At 52.3% G+C, this 16,432-nt stretch overlaps 1 protein-coding gene across 1 annotated transcript in view; it reads left to right on the plus strand.

The window, feature by feature from the left end:
* CCDC92 (coiled-coil domain containing 92) overlaps nucleotides 1-16,103 on the plus strand; it is a 30,209-nt gene extending 14,106 nt beyond the window's left edge. The window contains exons 2-4 of the mRNA XM_060027895.2: nucleotides 11,972-12,118; nucleotides 12,689-12,730; nucleotides 14,687-16,103. Of these exons, the coding sequence (XP_059883878.1) occupies nucleotides 11,989-12,118; nucleotides 12,689-12,730; nucleotides 14,687-15,465 (951 nt within the window). The 5' untranslated portion in view covers nucleotides 11,972-11,988 and the 3' untranslated portion in view covers nucleotides 15,466-16,103. The remainder of the gene's footprint in view (nucleotides 1-11,971; nucleotides 12,119-12,688; nucleotides 12,731-14,686) is intronic.
* The last annotated feature ends 329 nt before the right edge of the window (nucleotides 16,104-16,432 follow it).

Genomic DNA, 16,432 nt, shown 5'->3' on the forward strand with positions numbered 1-16,432 from the left:
TACAGAGAGCACCCAGAACTGACACCTTCTCCCAGAGCTGTCATGAGACCTTCTGGTTCCAAACTCCACACGTCTGGAGGCAGAGGAGGTGCCCGCCTTTGGAAACAGTTTGCATGTGGCTCATGGGCCTCATGTACACTTAGGCAAAGGTCTTGCTCCTCTGAGCCTTAGTTCCGCAAAAAATGGGTACCGTATACATATAGCTGATTCACTTTGTTATACAGCAGAAATTAACACACCATTGTAAAGCAATTATACTCCAATAAAGATGTTTAAAAAAAATGGGTATCGTACCTCTCTTGTGTGATTGTTTCAAGAATTAGGTGGTTACCTATGAGCCTGGCACAGACACTTGGTAAATAATAGCCGTAATGTCGATTTTTGTGAATGATTTTCAGCTTTTCACAATAAAAAAAATGCCTTTGAGTATGGTCTAAGTGCCTTAGACCAACGCAGAGGCTGTGTCAGGGTAGAGTGGGGGAGACGGAACAGGTCTATCTATCACCAACACCATCTCCATCAGCAAGCTCACTTTAAACTGCGGTGGTCACACCCTAGAAAAGCAGGGTAAAGCCAGCGGAAAAGGATCTTGGCGCAGATGTTTCGCTGAGATGGAAGCTGCTTCACACCCTCCCACACAACCAGCAAGAAACCATGTGATCTGAGGTGACCATCCTGCCCATTATGAAAAATGGGAGGAAAAACAAATTCCACTGGCTCCCAACTGCCTGATAGACGCCACCAGAATTGGATCAACCAGAAGAAGCTGAAACACCCAGCCTCAGGATTTTGGACTTCAAATGGAAAATCTGGGCACTCTAAACCAATATTGCCAAGTTCCAAAAATACGGATACATCGTATGCTTATTATTAAAAGTATCTAAATTAAAGTGGGCCCCGAAAGAGTTTCATGATTATAATTAATCCCATTGTGGGAGTATGAGGTCAAATACGAGAGGAAAACAAAACAAAGGCTGTCATACAAATGGAAAACGCGACAAAAGTGCAAAAGAAAAATAGTGTCAAGGACAGGAAGAGTGAGAAAATACTGCATTGCATCCCCTTCTTTGAAAATTCCAAATGAATATAAAATGCCGTGATGGTTTTCTTTCCCCAATTTCTTCTGCTGTCCTCCCACAGGTGACAGGTAATCTGTGAAAGACAATTGCCCTCCCTCTTATTTTACCTTTATTTGTTTTTAGTTATTTCTACTGGCTAATGTACTAATGGCTCGTTTATCTAATATGATCCAAACTTGGCTGCAAAGACAAACCCTAACTTACCTGCACAGCACCTGCATGCCTTGCCTCATTCTCACTCTTGGCAGCTTCATCTGGATCTCAGTATCGTTTGTTTTAAATGCCAGACCCTGTTAATAGAGCAGTATTCTGTGGGGAGGTTTTCTCCTCCCCTGGAACTCAATGCGTGACTTACTAAAGAAGTGGAGTATAGGATTCTGGGAATTCTCCCAACCCCTGACACAATAAAAGAATCATTGTGAGTAGAGAGAACTTTATGGGAGTCACCCTAAATGTCATCAGTAAACGTGCCTCATTTATTCTACACGGCACAGGAGGCTCACAGAAAGGAAACTTTTAAAGATGTGGATAATGTATGTCGGGACTGTCAGAGCAGTAGATGGGCAGTCGAGAGGTCAGGCGTCCTTAGGTGGACATGCTGGAGCCATCAGAAACGTTCTAGGAAGCGAAGATCCAGGTAAATGCCTTTTTAAAAGAATAGGTTTGTCTTCTTTTAAAAATATTTGTACTCCAGCTGTTATTCCATAGGGAAAGAAGTCCCGTAAAAATATTTTATCACGATCACCAGAGGGTATGTAATTACTAAAACTGAATGCTTGGGCCTGGTTCCTTTAGTCACTGAATTGACTACTGTTGGACTGTTTTAATGATTTCAAAGCTCTCTACTATCCTTCTTCTTTCAACTTGTCTGAAATAACTCGTGTGGGCCATTTTGTAGAAGGGCACGTCGGGAGGTGTCTTGTTTTTGCTTGGTTGCCTAGCCAAATTGTAATGCTGTCCAAGATGACATGGCTGGAACCGGGCAGAGTCCTTTCTAGAATAGCACGAGGATAAAGTCTCTTTTCTCTATCAGTGATCATCTGAGATGCTTAGCGAGGGTTTAGCTAAATATGTTCTATTAGCACTAATGAAACAACCGACTAGTTTACTTTAGTATAAGTAATAAAGGAAAAGTATGGCTAAATTAAAGTGTATAGAGCTTTGGTTAATAATACCTTTCTTTCGGGGGACTTCTCTGGCAGTGATTTAAGACTCCATGCTCCCAATGCAGGGGACACGGGTTCGATCCCTGGCCCTGGTTGGGGAACTAAGATCCAGCATGCTGCACGGTGCAGCCAATAATAATAATAATAATACCTTTCCTTCTTTTTGGGGGCCTAATTAGTCAGGCGCACAAAATGGATAAAAGAAGCCCTATCAGTTAAATCAATTGAAATGGTTCATCCGTTTGGCAGACCATAGAGAGAGAGATCTTTAAAGCAAGCGCACACATCTCAGCCTCGGAAATACAGTTTAGGGTAGTGATTGTCAGGCGCTAAGACTTGAGAAGTACCTCCTGTTTCGTCAGTGTAAGAGGACAGTTTGGCATTTGGGTCACCATACCTTTTCGTCATCAACCAGCAGACAATTAAAATCTGCAGTAATCACAGTCAGATGTAGAAATGGAAACACTAATCAGATATGACCTGCTAATTTTCCTTTCCATTTAAAGGCAGATATCACTCGGTAGAGCTATTTGTGTGGGAAGGCTTGAGATTTTATATGTCCCTAAATGATTGGCTCAGGATCATCTTGGTAAAGGACAAGGTTGTCAGGAGCTCACAAATGGCATCTCTCTTTAGTTGCAAATGTTTCCTGCCCTCGCTTCTGAAATGAGGCGATTTGGGTGATCCCGGGCCGGGGGCGGGGGGCAGGGGGCAGGGCAGTCAGCTGGAGGCTGCCCAGGAAGGGCAGGAGGGGGATGCAGGGAGAGCAGGAAGGGCCAAGTGGCGTCACCACAGACCCGCCGGCCACCTGGCCACCCCCTGCCCTAGAAGCAACTTCCCTGAAACAGGAAGTGCTGAGCCGACTGTGTGCTGACGTGATGCCCGGGATGGCAGCCCCTCACAGCCAGGAGATGGGGTGCTGGTGCGCCTGCCTCCTGGGGTGGGGTCTGCCACAGGGCATAAGCATTCTGGCCATGAAGTCGCCCAGTTTTCTGGGAGGCCCTGGGCACTCCCAGAAGGTACTGTGTGATTTCAGACCGTGGGAGTGCATGTGTTTCTCTACCTGGCCACGGCCCACTCAGAGGCACTTTTAGACAACCTGAAACACAGACTTGCTTTCTTCCTGAGACGTTTACACACAGAGGGACCGCGCCCCTACCAGCGTACAGACACGTGACGTGGTTTTTAAATAGAAGTCAAATAGAAACTCTTAAAGTATGAGATAATCAGACTGCAGAGAAACACGGTTCATAAATCCACCACGTACGCCTCCAGTGACTGCAGCCTTCCCAGACGACCACATATCGCGTTTCCCTGTCTAATTGCTGGTGCCTCTAATCACATCTATTACAACTTTAATGTCAGGCTGTACGTTCTTTCAGAAGGAAATGGCTGTCAGTGTCTAAAGAATTGTGATGAGCCTTGTATTTTATGACAGATAATGTCAGAGAATTACAGGAATGTACAATGCGTGGGGGTGGGGAGGCGCTCGAGGGCTCGTCATGATCGTTTTCTGCATATCTCGGAGACACTAAATTGTTGCTTTTATAAAAATTGCCTTCCCGGGCTTCCCTGGTGGCGCAGTGGTTGGGGGTCCGCCTGCCGATGCAGGGGACATGGGTTCGTGCCCCGGTCCGGGAAGATCCCACATGCCGTGGAGCGGCTGGGCCCGTGAGCCATGGCCGCTGAGCCTGCGCGTCCGGAGCCTGTGCTCCCCAACGGGAGAGGCCACAACAGTGAGAGGCCTGCGTACCGCAAAAAAAAAAAAAAAAAAAAAAAAAAATTGCCTTCCCGTTAATTCTCCTTGGTTCTGGTAAAGCATCCCAAGACTACCCTGGAACAACATCATTAAAACATATGATACCACTTTGCTAGTGGATAGTTAGTGGTTATGTTTTGTAAGAGAAACAGCTTTATAGTTTTTTCTGGCTATAAAGTAATATATTTTCATCATTAAAGAAGCTTTAGGTAGTACCAAAATAGAATTTTTTTTAAGTAAAAATCACCCACAATCCACCGTCTAGAGATAAATGCTTTTAATGTTTCATTGTGTATACTCTAGAATTTTTTTCTCTACTTGTATCTACAAAAATATGATATATACAGCTTTTAATATACTCTTTTGACTTAACCTAGTATAGATGTATTTCCTTGTCAATAAATATAGATGCACATTATCATTTTTAATGATATCATAGTTCAGATGTGCCACGCTAACTCCTCACTGGCAGACATTCAGATTACTCTGTGAGGTGGTTATCTTGCAAAAGATGCTTTTCTTCTTTTGATTTCTACTGGCGTTCTCCTCTTTTAGCTTTTAGAGACCAGCCATTAAAAGGTGATGTGCACTGCCCACCCAGGCAGAGAACAGGACCCCAAAAAGCGTCTCCATCCGAAGTTTCCACATTTGGATGAGTGCAAATTTAGTTCAGTTACCACTTTATCACAGTAGACAGACACATGCTAAGTGTTTTATCTAAGATAGCTCATTTTATCCCCCCAGTCACTATGTCTTGTAGGTACTGTTATTGTTCCTCATGTTATGGGAGAAGAAGGTGAGGGCACAGAGAGGCTGCAGCTCGAACGTGGCTGAGTGCGAACTGGAGCCCAGGATTCTGACTCCTGTGCTAAGCTCTTGACCCGCCTATTGTCTTAGTTTTAAAAATATCCCAATTGCTTAAGAATGATTAATAAACAAGATTTTTTGTCACTTCAAAAACATAATTGCATCTTTTGCTTTCAACGTTTTTTTACTTCCACTTTTTAATGGTGTTCATTCTTTTTACCAGAATGTTTTTGGAGTGATTGTTGAGTGCTTACGCTTCCTTGAAATGCTGTCCTTTTTCTTAGTGTCCTAACTCTTTGGGATTCTCAAATAACTTATCAGCTGAACTTCTTAAATACACGTGCAAGTAGAAATAACAGGGTCGTGCAACTTAAAACAGTTTCTTTGTCCAGGATTGTTGTGAATTCAGAATAACATCAGGCTTCATTTTTCAGAGATGGTAAGTTTCCTTTCCTACAAGCAGGTATTTTAGATTGAGAGTTGATGGCCTAATTAGCCATCCACCTTTTTTTAGCTTCTTGTAGAGTACTATAGATTGATTCAACGTAGGAAGTAGGTTTTACTGTCCCTTAGGGTGCCTGATTCTGCCTGACTCTCTTTATTCGCTTCCCTGAATGGCTCCTCTCCAGTGAAAATGGAAAAGGCCAGCAGAAAATGCTTGTGTTTGCTTTTATGTTGCCCTCTTTGGAAGTAACTGGAATCCTTTGCTAGCTCATTTCCACACTTAGATGATGTTCAGGAAATACCCTAGTGTGGGAATAAGTAAACAATATTTATATATTGATCAATATTTACATAAAATAATATAGGTAACAATTATTGAGCACTTACTACATGCCAGACACCATAAGTGATTGCATTTAGCACTTAACCCTTTAAGTTAGATATTACGATGGTTTAGGTGACAAGATAGGGTTCAGATTTAACCCCAAACACTCTAGCACCTCAAGACTTTGGCCATTCTGCTCTTTTTTTTATCCCGTTGTGCTAAGCGAATCTTCTTTGGGCCACAGGTTCTTGATCTTGAAATAAAGAGGTGTTGGAATAGTTGATTTTGAAGGTCTCTGCCACCCTCAACATTTCCTGAGTCCACGAATCCACTCAGGACACCACCTCCCTGCTGGGAACCATCTCTTCTCCTCTTACATTTAATCACTACACTTGCCTTTGTCCTCTGGCCAACCTTCATTTACTCCGTGACAGTGCTTCAGCCAGAGGACACCAGAGCCACACAGACAGTTCCCACAAAACAGCCACAGAGGTCCTTGCGCACAAGACGCTCGCCGGGTCCCAGGCCCTGCCGAGCACGCGCAGAGGCAGTGGGACGCCAGTCATTCTGACGGTTCACGGCATGAGAACCAGATGTGAATGGGTTATAACTTATTCATGACTAGGATCTAAAATAGCTTGTTATAACTAATTCACAGCACCACGTGAGTACTGGGTGTACTATTTTTTTTTTCAGATTCTAAAATTATTACCCTATTTCCACAAGCTTTGTGTTGAGAGAATAGATAGGTCTACTTTTGATTGCCCAGGAACAAAGAAGTGTCCCATTTTTAAATGGTGAGACCTTTTACTATCAAAGATATTCCATTTCTGTTAGCCTAAGAAATGTGGTCCAGGGATACTTTGAAACATTGTTTCTGGCGTATGAAGAAATTACAGGATGAGGTCATGTTCAAATCAGTGCTGCTGCAGTGCTTTTTGATTAATGCCGCGTAATTCTTGTTGAGATCTCCAGTCGGTATGATCGGGGAGCCGTATAAAAGTAACTGAAGCCCGTACGTAATTTGGGAGTTCAGACACGAAGGAAGAATGGGGGCTGATTAGGCGGGGGCGGGGTGGGGGGAGGTGGTTTGCCAAGAGCAGTGCGGATTGCGGGAACCAGTGTGCAGAGGCCCCGTGCTGGGGCTGCGGCAGATGCCAGGGGTGAGAGGGCAGCAGTGTAGGTGGTATGGGGCGAGGCCGGGGCAGGGGTGGGCAGCTGAGCAGGCAGGGTGGGCCAAGAGCATCGGAGGGACGAGGCAGCGGGAACTAAGATCCCGCATGCGCACGGCGTGGCCAAAAAAAAAAAAAAGCAAGACTTGTTGGTGAGTCTTTCTGCCGTACCGGGTGGTCGGCAGGGCCTTCCTGGTTGCTGACTGTCCCACCTGGAGCATAGGGAGGGTGGGTCCCACCTCCTTGAGCAGTGCGGCTCCGGGCTCGCCCCGCGCTGCGCTGGGGGAACGCGGCAGACCTTCCCGCCGAGAGGCTGCTGCAGTGCACTGCGCACATTTCCCCCTCAGCTTCAGAGCGCTGGAGATCACGTGTATGCTTTGTGGAAAGCATCTGAATTTCTGCCTGAAGGTGAAGGCCACCCCCGCCCTCCAGATTCTCGCCCACAGGATCTGAGGGCGAGGAGCAGCCTCAAGGTTCAGATGCAGCATTTCTTGATTTATGTTTTCCCTTGTGGGCAGGACGTTCCTGTTTTTCCTTGGGTGTTTGTGAGAACAAACGACGTAAGTGATGGGGAAGCACTTTGTGCTTGTGCAAGTGGAGATGGTCCATAAATAAGATCACGATGTCATCATTTATACATTAATGCCCCCAAAGGGAGGAAAGGACATTACTTTGAATTGGGTTGAGAACTGGACGTGAGCTACTGACAGGCAGTTTGTCCTCATGCGGATACAGAGCAGACCCAGTGAGGTCGGGGTCCTCACGTCTCTCTGAGAACCGTCATTAAAAGCATGTTGTCACCACGAGGTGATGTTAGTATCCCTGCCCGCTCCGGGAAGCTGTCTCGGCCAGGTGCCAACCTCTATAGAACTTGGCCCTTTTCAAGTGTTAACTTTCTGACCATATAGAGGGAACAGTAAATTCACAGAAATTTAATGTCTAGTGAATTTGGCACGGGAAAAATCATGGATGTGGCCTAACCTCCGAGTCACGATCAAGGTAACCTGCCCCATGGGTGGTCTTGCTTTGAGATGCCCACGCCCTTTGCTTCTGCCAGGGTTCCACGGGAGGAAGCGGGCAGAGTGGGGCTTGCTCTCTGGCTGCCACCGTGGCTGGAATGCCATCCTCTGCAGTGAGGGCTGCATCTCTGGGGAGAGAAGAGGGCCCGTGTCCAGACCACGCTGCCTCTGACCGAGCAAATAACTGTAAAATTGCCGGTGGCTCCCGGTGACACTGAGACACGAAATGGGATTTGCCTCGAGACAAGGAGCTGCAGTACAAAGCGCCCACGACATGTAGTGTATGCCCTTTTGACAGGGAAAGTGCAGTGTTTTGTCAGCCACGCTGCACTACTGGCTGACACACGGCTGAGAGGGCCTGAGTGCCTTTTACTCAAGCAGGAAGCATTATTCATCTGCAGCAGACGCCGGCACCTTACCTTCATCCATCACGCTGACGCTTTCAGGGAGGGGTCGTCAGTGCTCCTTCACGTCTCTGGCTCCCATAGCCAGAGATTCTGAATCAAGCCTCCCAGAACCAACGCCATCCCTTCCTCCATGTTATCTGCATCTCTCAGCTGTGTCTCCTTGGCCTGAACAGGATGCTTCTGTAGCTTCATTCACGTCAGCTTCTGGGAAGGACTAAGTCGTTGCAGTGATTCCACGTCATCAGTAACTAATGAGAAGACATTAAACCATCACCTTCTTTTAAGCAGCAGCAACTCCCTGTCCTCAGCAAGTCAGTGATACTATGTACCCTTTCGAGCTGATGAGAAAATACTGTCGTAATTTGGATCCCATCTGGAGGTGTGACTTGTTTCCTCGGACCTAAGTGGACCTGTCTCGTGCATGTATATCCAACAACCAGAGAACGCCCCACACAGATGGCATCTCCTCCTCTGGGCCTTTTAAGTCAGCATAGAGTGTGGAAGAAGAGAGACCAACCTCCAAATGGAATATCACGGGGCTGAAAAACCCCTGTCCTCTGGTTGTCAGGGCTCCAAACGGAGCCGTCAAAGCTCACTTGCCGGCTTTGCATGTTATATAATCGCGCTCCTCTATTCACCTCATGTTCCTTCTTCCCCAGACTGCCTGCCCAGGTAATGGGAAGCTTCAAGGGCACGCTTGTATTTCTGTAGTTATGACGGTGAATTCATGAATTACAGATTCAGTGCCATTCAAGTCGCCGACTCGCCAAGGCCGTTAGAATGTGAATACTTACTTAAATCATATTAAATTTGTTACAAATAAAATTTAATACCAAACTGTGATGGGACTGGGGTGCCTGCTGAGGCCACATTTCCCCTCCCCTCCCTGCCCCCCACGGTAGGTCACAGAACACGTTTATTTCTGGTCTCGGCGACGCCTCCTTTCGTGCCGTCAGTGCCAGACGAAACTGGTTTGCAGCTTTAGCACGTCGCGCGCTCCCCGTGCAAGGCACGCCTGTAAGTCAAGCCAGGAGCGCGTGGAAGCAAAGGCTCTTCAGCCCTGAGGGCCTCAAGCTCCCCTGGTGCCGCACCCACGCTGGACAACCCGGCGCTGGGCCCACTGGGTTAGCAGGTGCTGGCGGTGGGCCTCCTGGGCGCCAGGCACCGTGCAAGGCCCGGGGTACAGCGGGGACCGAGCCTGCAGTCTGCGCGTGGAGGCGCGAGACCGTTAACTAGTTGTGGGCAGGCCGTGAAGGCTTAGAGTGCGTGACGTCGCCCAGCCCGGGGGCCAGGGCTTCCGGGAGGAAGTGAACTTGGGCCGAGAAGTAAAGGACACGCAGACGTCAGCTCACGGGAACGGTGGGGCCGAGGGAGGACCCGAGAGGAGCACTCCGGGCAGAGGAGCCCAAGACAAGGCCCCGGGGTGCGGAGGCGAGGCCCAGCCAAGGCCCTGGAGGCTCACCGAGCAGCTGAGCACAGAGGGCACAGGGCCAGGCCCGGGCCCATGTGGACCAGCCTCACTCAGAGCCGTGGGGGCCCCCGAAGATCCTGTGAAAATCACTCTGCTACGACGTGGGGACGGAATCGAGGCGGCGAGAGAGGACAGAGGGAGGATTCCACAGCGATTCAGGTGAGGGTGGTGTGGCTTAGGTGTAGAGACGGAGAAAAGCAAGTGGACTTGAGAACTGTTTTCCAAGTGGGGTCACCAAGACGCAGCGGTGGACCCTCCAGGCCGCTGGGCAGCGAGGGGGCAGCTGTACACCCGGCTCGTTCTTCATCCTTCCAGACACACTGAGTTCTGGATCAAATGTAAATTGTTCTTTCTCGTCAATGGCAAACCCCTAAAACACAGGCTCTGCCTGCTGCATCAGCCACCAGGAGCGCAGATTTGGGTCCATCCTTTTAAAGAGGAGAACAAGGCATCTCCTCTGGCGTTGCCACTTGCGAAGCCCATCGTAGCGCCTAGGAGTTGATGTTCCCGGTGAGACAATGGAATTGATGCCAGAGTGACCGACTCAGGTCTGCTGAACAGAAGTAAACGTGGGCGTCTCTACCGGAAGCTCCAGAAGCGGTCCTGCATTTGCCTCCGTTCGATGTCGAGGCTGTCCAGCTTTCGGACAGCCCTTCACAGCTCACGCCCCGGACTTGCCTTGTTCCGGGCTGGCTCCTTTGTTAGGTCAGTGTCCTCCTCCCAAGGCCACGTGCTGACCACACAGGGTCGGGATCTCAGGCACCGTGGGGCTCCAGTTAGAATTAGTGTCTGGCCCAGCAGCCCCATACAAGGAACTTGTGGCTACAGCAGGGAGACAATTCGGGGGCGGAAACCTTCCTCGCTCCTGTGGAAAGGCTGCTCTCAGCTCCCCTGAGGAAGGCTCTGGTGGATGGAAACTCAGCTGGCATGGCCTGCAGCCAGCTTTAGGTAGAGCTCAAGGCCTGGGGAAATCTGATCTTCCTTGCATAGAAATGATCCTGTATTTACTCAACCAGTTCCCTCTTGCTGGATTTTGAGTTGTCTCTGGTCTTTTCTGACTGTGAACTGCACTGTAATGACCGTCCTCCTATAGCTACACCTTCTCACACGGAGGCCATCATTTCCCTCTGGGGGACTCCTAGAAGTGGAACCGCTAAGTCAGACAGAAGCTAAATTCTAAGGCGCCAGATACACTGCCAGATCGCCTCCTGTAATAGGTGCAGTGAACACTCCCACCCAAAACTGCGCTGTTTCTTTAGTCACAGCTGTCTCTCGCCAGCTTCCCCCCTGACAGGCGTGTCCCTTCCAGGACGTGTCCGTGTGCACCCTTCGCCCAGGCTTTGTCCGGCACGTTCTCTGTCCTCTGCACTCCCTCACTTTCCTTTCCTCCTTCAGCCTCCTCGTGTGAATGAAAACGCGTGTCCTGGGTTCCAGCTACGCGCCGTTCTTAGCTCCAGAGCTGGGGTGTAAATATCTGTAAGCTGCGGGGCTTACAGGTAACAGACAGTGCTTGGTGTTGCCCGGCGTGTTGCCACCTCCAGAGCGGACCCTCGTGCCACCCTGCCACACACCCGCTCACCGGAAGCCCTCTGAGGGGTGGTATTTCCTTTGGGGGCGCTCGTTGGCCCAGCAGATTAGGAAAAAGGCACCCGAGGCTCTGTGTTCACAGGAATAATTTATAGGCAGATAATCCACGTTTCATCCTCAGCCTGTTTCAGTGCCGCGCAAGGCGTCTTGAATTACTGGGCTAGCTTTTACAGAATGGCCGACTGACTTCGCCACATTTCTCGAGTTACAGCGAAGGCCCTGAGCGAGTGGCTGATGATGGAGGATGGAAGCTGGCGGCGGGGGGCGGAGGGTGGCAGATGGCAGGGTCTGGGTCCGGCCTCCAGACACCCGCAGCCACCACGTGGCCCGGTGAGAATGGTTCTCAGGAAATTCCCAAGGAAAGAAGGACTTGGGGGGCTCTCAACTCTGTGAGGTCCCGGGGCTTCCCTCCGAAACACCACGCTTGTCCTCCTGGCCTGCCAGCTCTAGGTTCCACTTCCCCGCGCCCGGTTCTCCTGAGCGGAGGCAGCAGTGCTTCACCTCCTCAGGGAAGTCTGTCAAGGGAGATTTTGCTCTCAGTCTGTTGAAGTCGGGTAGCCCACGGAGAGCCTAGGATTTGGAATCGGGGAGCCCTCTGCATCCGGAGCGGGGCCTCACACTGCCCTCCAGCCCGCAGAGCCAAGGAGGGCAGGCGGCAGGCGGCGTCCTCTTCCAGCCCGCCACCCCGAGACCCTCGTTGTCGGGGACAGCCACCAGGCCCTGTGTCCCCTGCAGGTCATCTGGATGCCAGCATGGCGACCGCAAACCTGGAGAACCAGCTGCACAGCGCGCAGAAGAACCTCTTGTTCCTTCAGCGGGAGCACGCCAGCACGCTCAAGGGGCTGCACGCTGAGATCAGGCGGCTGCAGCAACACTGCACAGGTACGAGCTCCGGGGACCAGGGCGGGGGGCAGCCCCAGGCCTGCCGGGGCTGTAGAGCAACGCAGGACCTGTCGTCGAGGTCACCTCGCACCGGCTGGCTCAAAAGCTGTGCGGGGTGAGCGAGGAGGGGGCCTCCTTCTTCTCTCTCTCTGGTTAACCCTGTCATCGCTGGGGTCCATTTGAATGCGTCACCTCATCCTCTTTGCCAAGGCCACACGCTCGAGCGTAAAGCTGTGAAGCCAGTTCTCAGCTTACTGAGGCCCTGAAGGGTCCAGGTGCAATGGTTAGAAGCTACCATGCGTCTTGGAACCAGGGACCAAAGTGTACCACACAGAGCAGGCTGCCTGCTAATCGTGGGCGCTGGCGTGTGCACCAGGGAAAAGAGGGCCCCCGGACCCGAGTAAGGACAGCGGCCGCCGACAGTTGCTGTTCTCACTCTTGCCTCTAATGCTGCCAACCTCTGCCCTGTTCGGGCAGGACTCGCAGGCTGATCGTGCGTTTTCAGAGCTGATGAAGGTCTTGAAATACACTGTAATCATACAAAACTAACATGTATGATCTCCTTTTTAGATTTAACGTATGAGCTGACACTTAAAAGTTCGGATCAGACAGGTAAGAACTCCCTTCCCAAAAGCTGATGCTTCCTGTTGTTTCCTGTTGAGGCACACGTCGGTCCACCTGTTTTCACTAATTACACACGTAGAAGAAAACACACTTGCTGTGAAGAGTTGCACATGTGACCAGGGCTCTCTGAGAAAAGGTGGGAGGGCAGTTTGGACCCCTCGGTGTGTCGGTGGGGTGGGAGGGGTGAGTGCTTTTATTTCCTTCTGATCGACACACGTACTTGGAATGCCTGCTCTGTGTTCTTCTGGGTTTTCTGATTTTTTACAGTGAGTATGTGTCCCTTCTGTAATCAAGAAATAGATGTGATTTAAACCGGAAGGAAAGAGGAGATGGAGCGGGGTCCCACCTCCTCTGTGTCCGTGAAGCTTAGCACAGGACCTGGCACAAAGTGTGTGCTCTCTACAGACTGGTTGAGCGAGGGGTCACATGACTGGGTGGCCCCCAGAGCAGCGCTGAAGGTCTTTCTCTAGACTCTAGTCCCAGAAATGCTCCCCCAAAACCAGAATCCTCAGGGACCCCCAAAACTATCAGCCTGATGGCAGCTGGAGCAGAGGAGACAGAAGCCGGGCCTCTGTGGCCTGTCCCAAATAGCTGCTCCCCAGACCAGGGTGAGGCTTTTAAAAGTGTAGAAGCCGCATTTGAGTCGAGATGACTTTTCCTAAACAGGCCTCATACGAGCAGCGACTATTCACGAGCGAGTCTAGGTCCTCGTGACCGTTCCCCCGAGCCCGAGAGCGCCGTCCAGCACTGACGTTCCACCTGCGCCACCCGTGCCACGTCCCCTAAGCGTGCCTTCCGGGAGCCAGGACCCCCTCTTCCTGTGTGTGGTGGATGAGGGGCCTGGGGACGGGGTTCAGGAGAGCAGGATGGCCGCCTCCAGTCGGGGACTCCAGCCCGCACCCCGCCATCCATGTCACCGAAATCAGGCTGTCCTTACTTCCTGTTCCCTCTGAGCCCACGCTAATCTGTAGAAACACCATTCTTGCCCTATATCCTCTCCAGACGTGGTTCTCGGCCCTGAGTCCCCAGGCCACCCGCCCACCAACCCGGCCCCTCATCAGGGGCTCGTGGTAACAGCTGGCGTGGGGCGTCTCCTGTGGGGGCAGAGCGCAAGCCTCTCAGGTGGGCCTGTGCCCCGCCCAGGGGTGGAAGCGCACACAGACGCGGCTCTCAGAGGAGCCGTTCGGCAGCTTCTCTGACATCCCTGAACCCGCATCCTCATCTGAGAGGCACCCACAAACACTGGTTCCGGCCTCACCACCAGGGCCTCCTACCTTCACGGACCACCCGCCCCGTTCAGCCGCCCTGCACAGCGCGAGCACAGCCAGGGAGAGTCTTGCCGAAGGGCGGCCTGTGTGGTGTTAGGGGCAGGCCAAGGACCAAGGAGGGGCCTGAACTCAGGCCCAAGGATGCCATGCTCTGAGAGGTGCAGAGAGGGGACCCGTGTCGGGGGAAAGGTGGCAGCCTGGCATCCAGCCTCCTCCGCAATTTCAGAGCTTTGGTGCTCTAGACATAAAGGAAGTCTACATTTGCCTTTCCAAACCGTGCTTGGAATGGCGCAGACAGATGGCTCTGCTAACAGTTTAATCCTCAGCCTTTGGAGAGGTCTAATACTCTGAAATTGCCCATTTTAACGTCAGCATTTTTGAAATTTGGAGACATCCTTTTATGCAATAAGCTGGAGAGCTGGATGGGGCCTCAAAGACCGCCTGATCTCCCACCTTTTCCTGGGGGGAGAGGACACGGAGGTGGCACGAGCGATGGGGGTCCTACCCTCCGTGTGGCCTGTGGGCACCGCACCCATCTTGGCCAGGGGAACCGCCACCGTGGGGAGGGGGGGCCGGCCTAGACCCCCGATCCCCGCACAGAAGGTCTCCCTGCCCCCCAGGGCCTGGCCGCCCTGCCCTCGGGTTCTCACTCCGCTCCCTCGGCTTGGCCTTCCAGGAGACAGCTCTTCTAGAAGCAGCGAACTCAAGAAAAGATGTGAAGACCTGGAGGCGCAGCTGAAGCTGAAGGAGGACGAGAACAACGAGCTGCTGACCGAGCTGGAGCAGAAGAGCGCGATGGTCGTCGTGCTGGAGAACAGCATCAAGGAGCGCGAGAGGCGGTACCTGGAGGAGCTGAAGGTGAAGAGCCACAAGCTGGGCGCGCTGAGCAGCGAGCTGGAGCAGCGCGCCGGCACCATCGCCTACCTGACGTCGCAGCTGCACGCCACCAAGAGGAAGCTCCTGAGCTCCGGCGGCACCTCGGACGGCAGCCCGGCCGGCAGCCCCGCGCTGGCCAGCTACAAGCCGGCCCCGCCCAAGGACAGGCTGCCCGAGACGCCCCGGCGCCGCATGAAGAAGAGCCTCTCGGCCCCGCTGCACCCGGAGTTCGAGGAGGTCTACAGATTCGGGGCCGAGAGCCGGAAACTGCTTCTGCGGGAGCCGGTGGACGCCATGCCCGACCCCACCCCGTTCCTGCTGGCCAGGGAGTCGGCCGAGGTCCACCTCGTCAAGGAGCGGCCCCTCGTCATCCCCCCCATAGCCTCGGACCGCAGCGCCGGCGAGCAGCCCAGCCCCGCCCGCGAGAAGCCGCACAGGGCGCACGTGGGCGTGGCGCACCGCATCCACCACGCGACCCCGGCGCAGGCCCCGCCCGAGGTGGAGACGCTGGCGGTGGACCAGGTGAACGGAGGCGGCAAGGTGGCGAGGAAGCACTCAGGGACGGACAGAACTGTGTGAAGGCCCCCCGCGACCCTTCCCCGCGCTCTCGAGGCACTGTGATCACTCCTAGGAAAAACTCAGCCGCACCTCCTCTGTTTCTTTTCTTTTTCAATTCCCATGCATGCCGAATTGTTTTCACGCCTGTCAACAGATTATTCTCCTGCTCCCCCTGCCCTCTGACCGACACCGAAACACGATCGTGTCCCTGCTACGGAATCCGTACTTACTAATCGCTGCGGCCAAACACCTGTGTGCCGACTCGCTTGCTTCCAGCTCGGCTCCGCGGAATCTCAGCGCGCTCGCGGACAAAGCACGGGCCGCAGGCTGCGCCGCTGCTCGACGTTAACGACATCAGATAGTCACACGCCTAATTATAAAGTCGGAGCAACACATAACGACCTTGACCTCATCCCTCCCGTTTCCAGGGCGGCCTGTCCGGAGCAGCCCTGCTCCCTCCAGGAGACCCCCCCCCGCCCCCCCGTAACCTCCCGACACACCCTCCCCCGGGGGGCGGCACGGATAACCGAGCAGATGTATGTTAAGTCACGGGAACTAAATAAGATGACGTCACTCCTCATATCACCACGACCTGAATGTGTTGTTTTTTGTTAGTTTTATCCAAAATGTTCAAGATCCCAACAAACTTTATTTTCTAAACCTGCCTTCTTTCTGTTCTGTGTCTTTTATTAAACCACCCGAGGGTGGGCCTGGGTGGGGGGGGGAACAGTGGGAGGGAAAGAAATAGCGCCCGCTTCTGCCCCTCGCCCCCAGTAACCGCTGCCCTGACAGTGGGCTCACCCAGGGGTGCGTCCCGGGCTGGGGGTTCACTTCCGGAAAGATGAGTCCCCTGCCGTGTCTCACTGCCCTGAGCCATCCCTTAGAACGTTCTGCGCCTCGGAAGTTCTAGCAAAAGCCAGTTGTCCCCGTGACTGGCCTCGCCCTCGTGTCCCGCTAGCGCTCAGCTCAGCCCAGCCCCGTTCCTCCC

This window comes from Delphinus delphis, chromosome 13, assembly GCF_949987515.2.
Source record: "Delphinus delphis chromosome 13, mDelDel1.2, whole genome shotgun sequence".
NCBI classification, from domain to species: domain Eukaryota; kingdom Metazoa; phylum Chordata; class Mammalia; order Artiodactyla; family Delphinidae; genus Delphinus; species Delphinus delphis.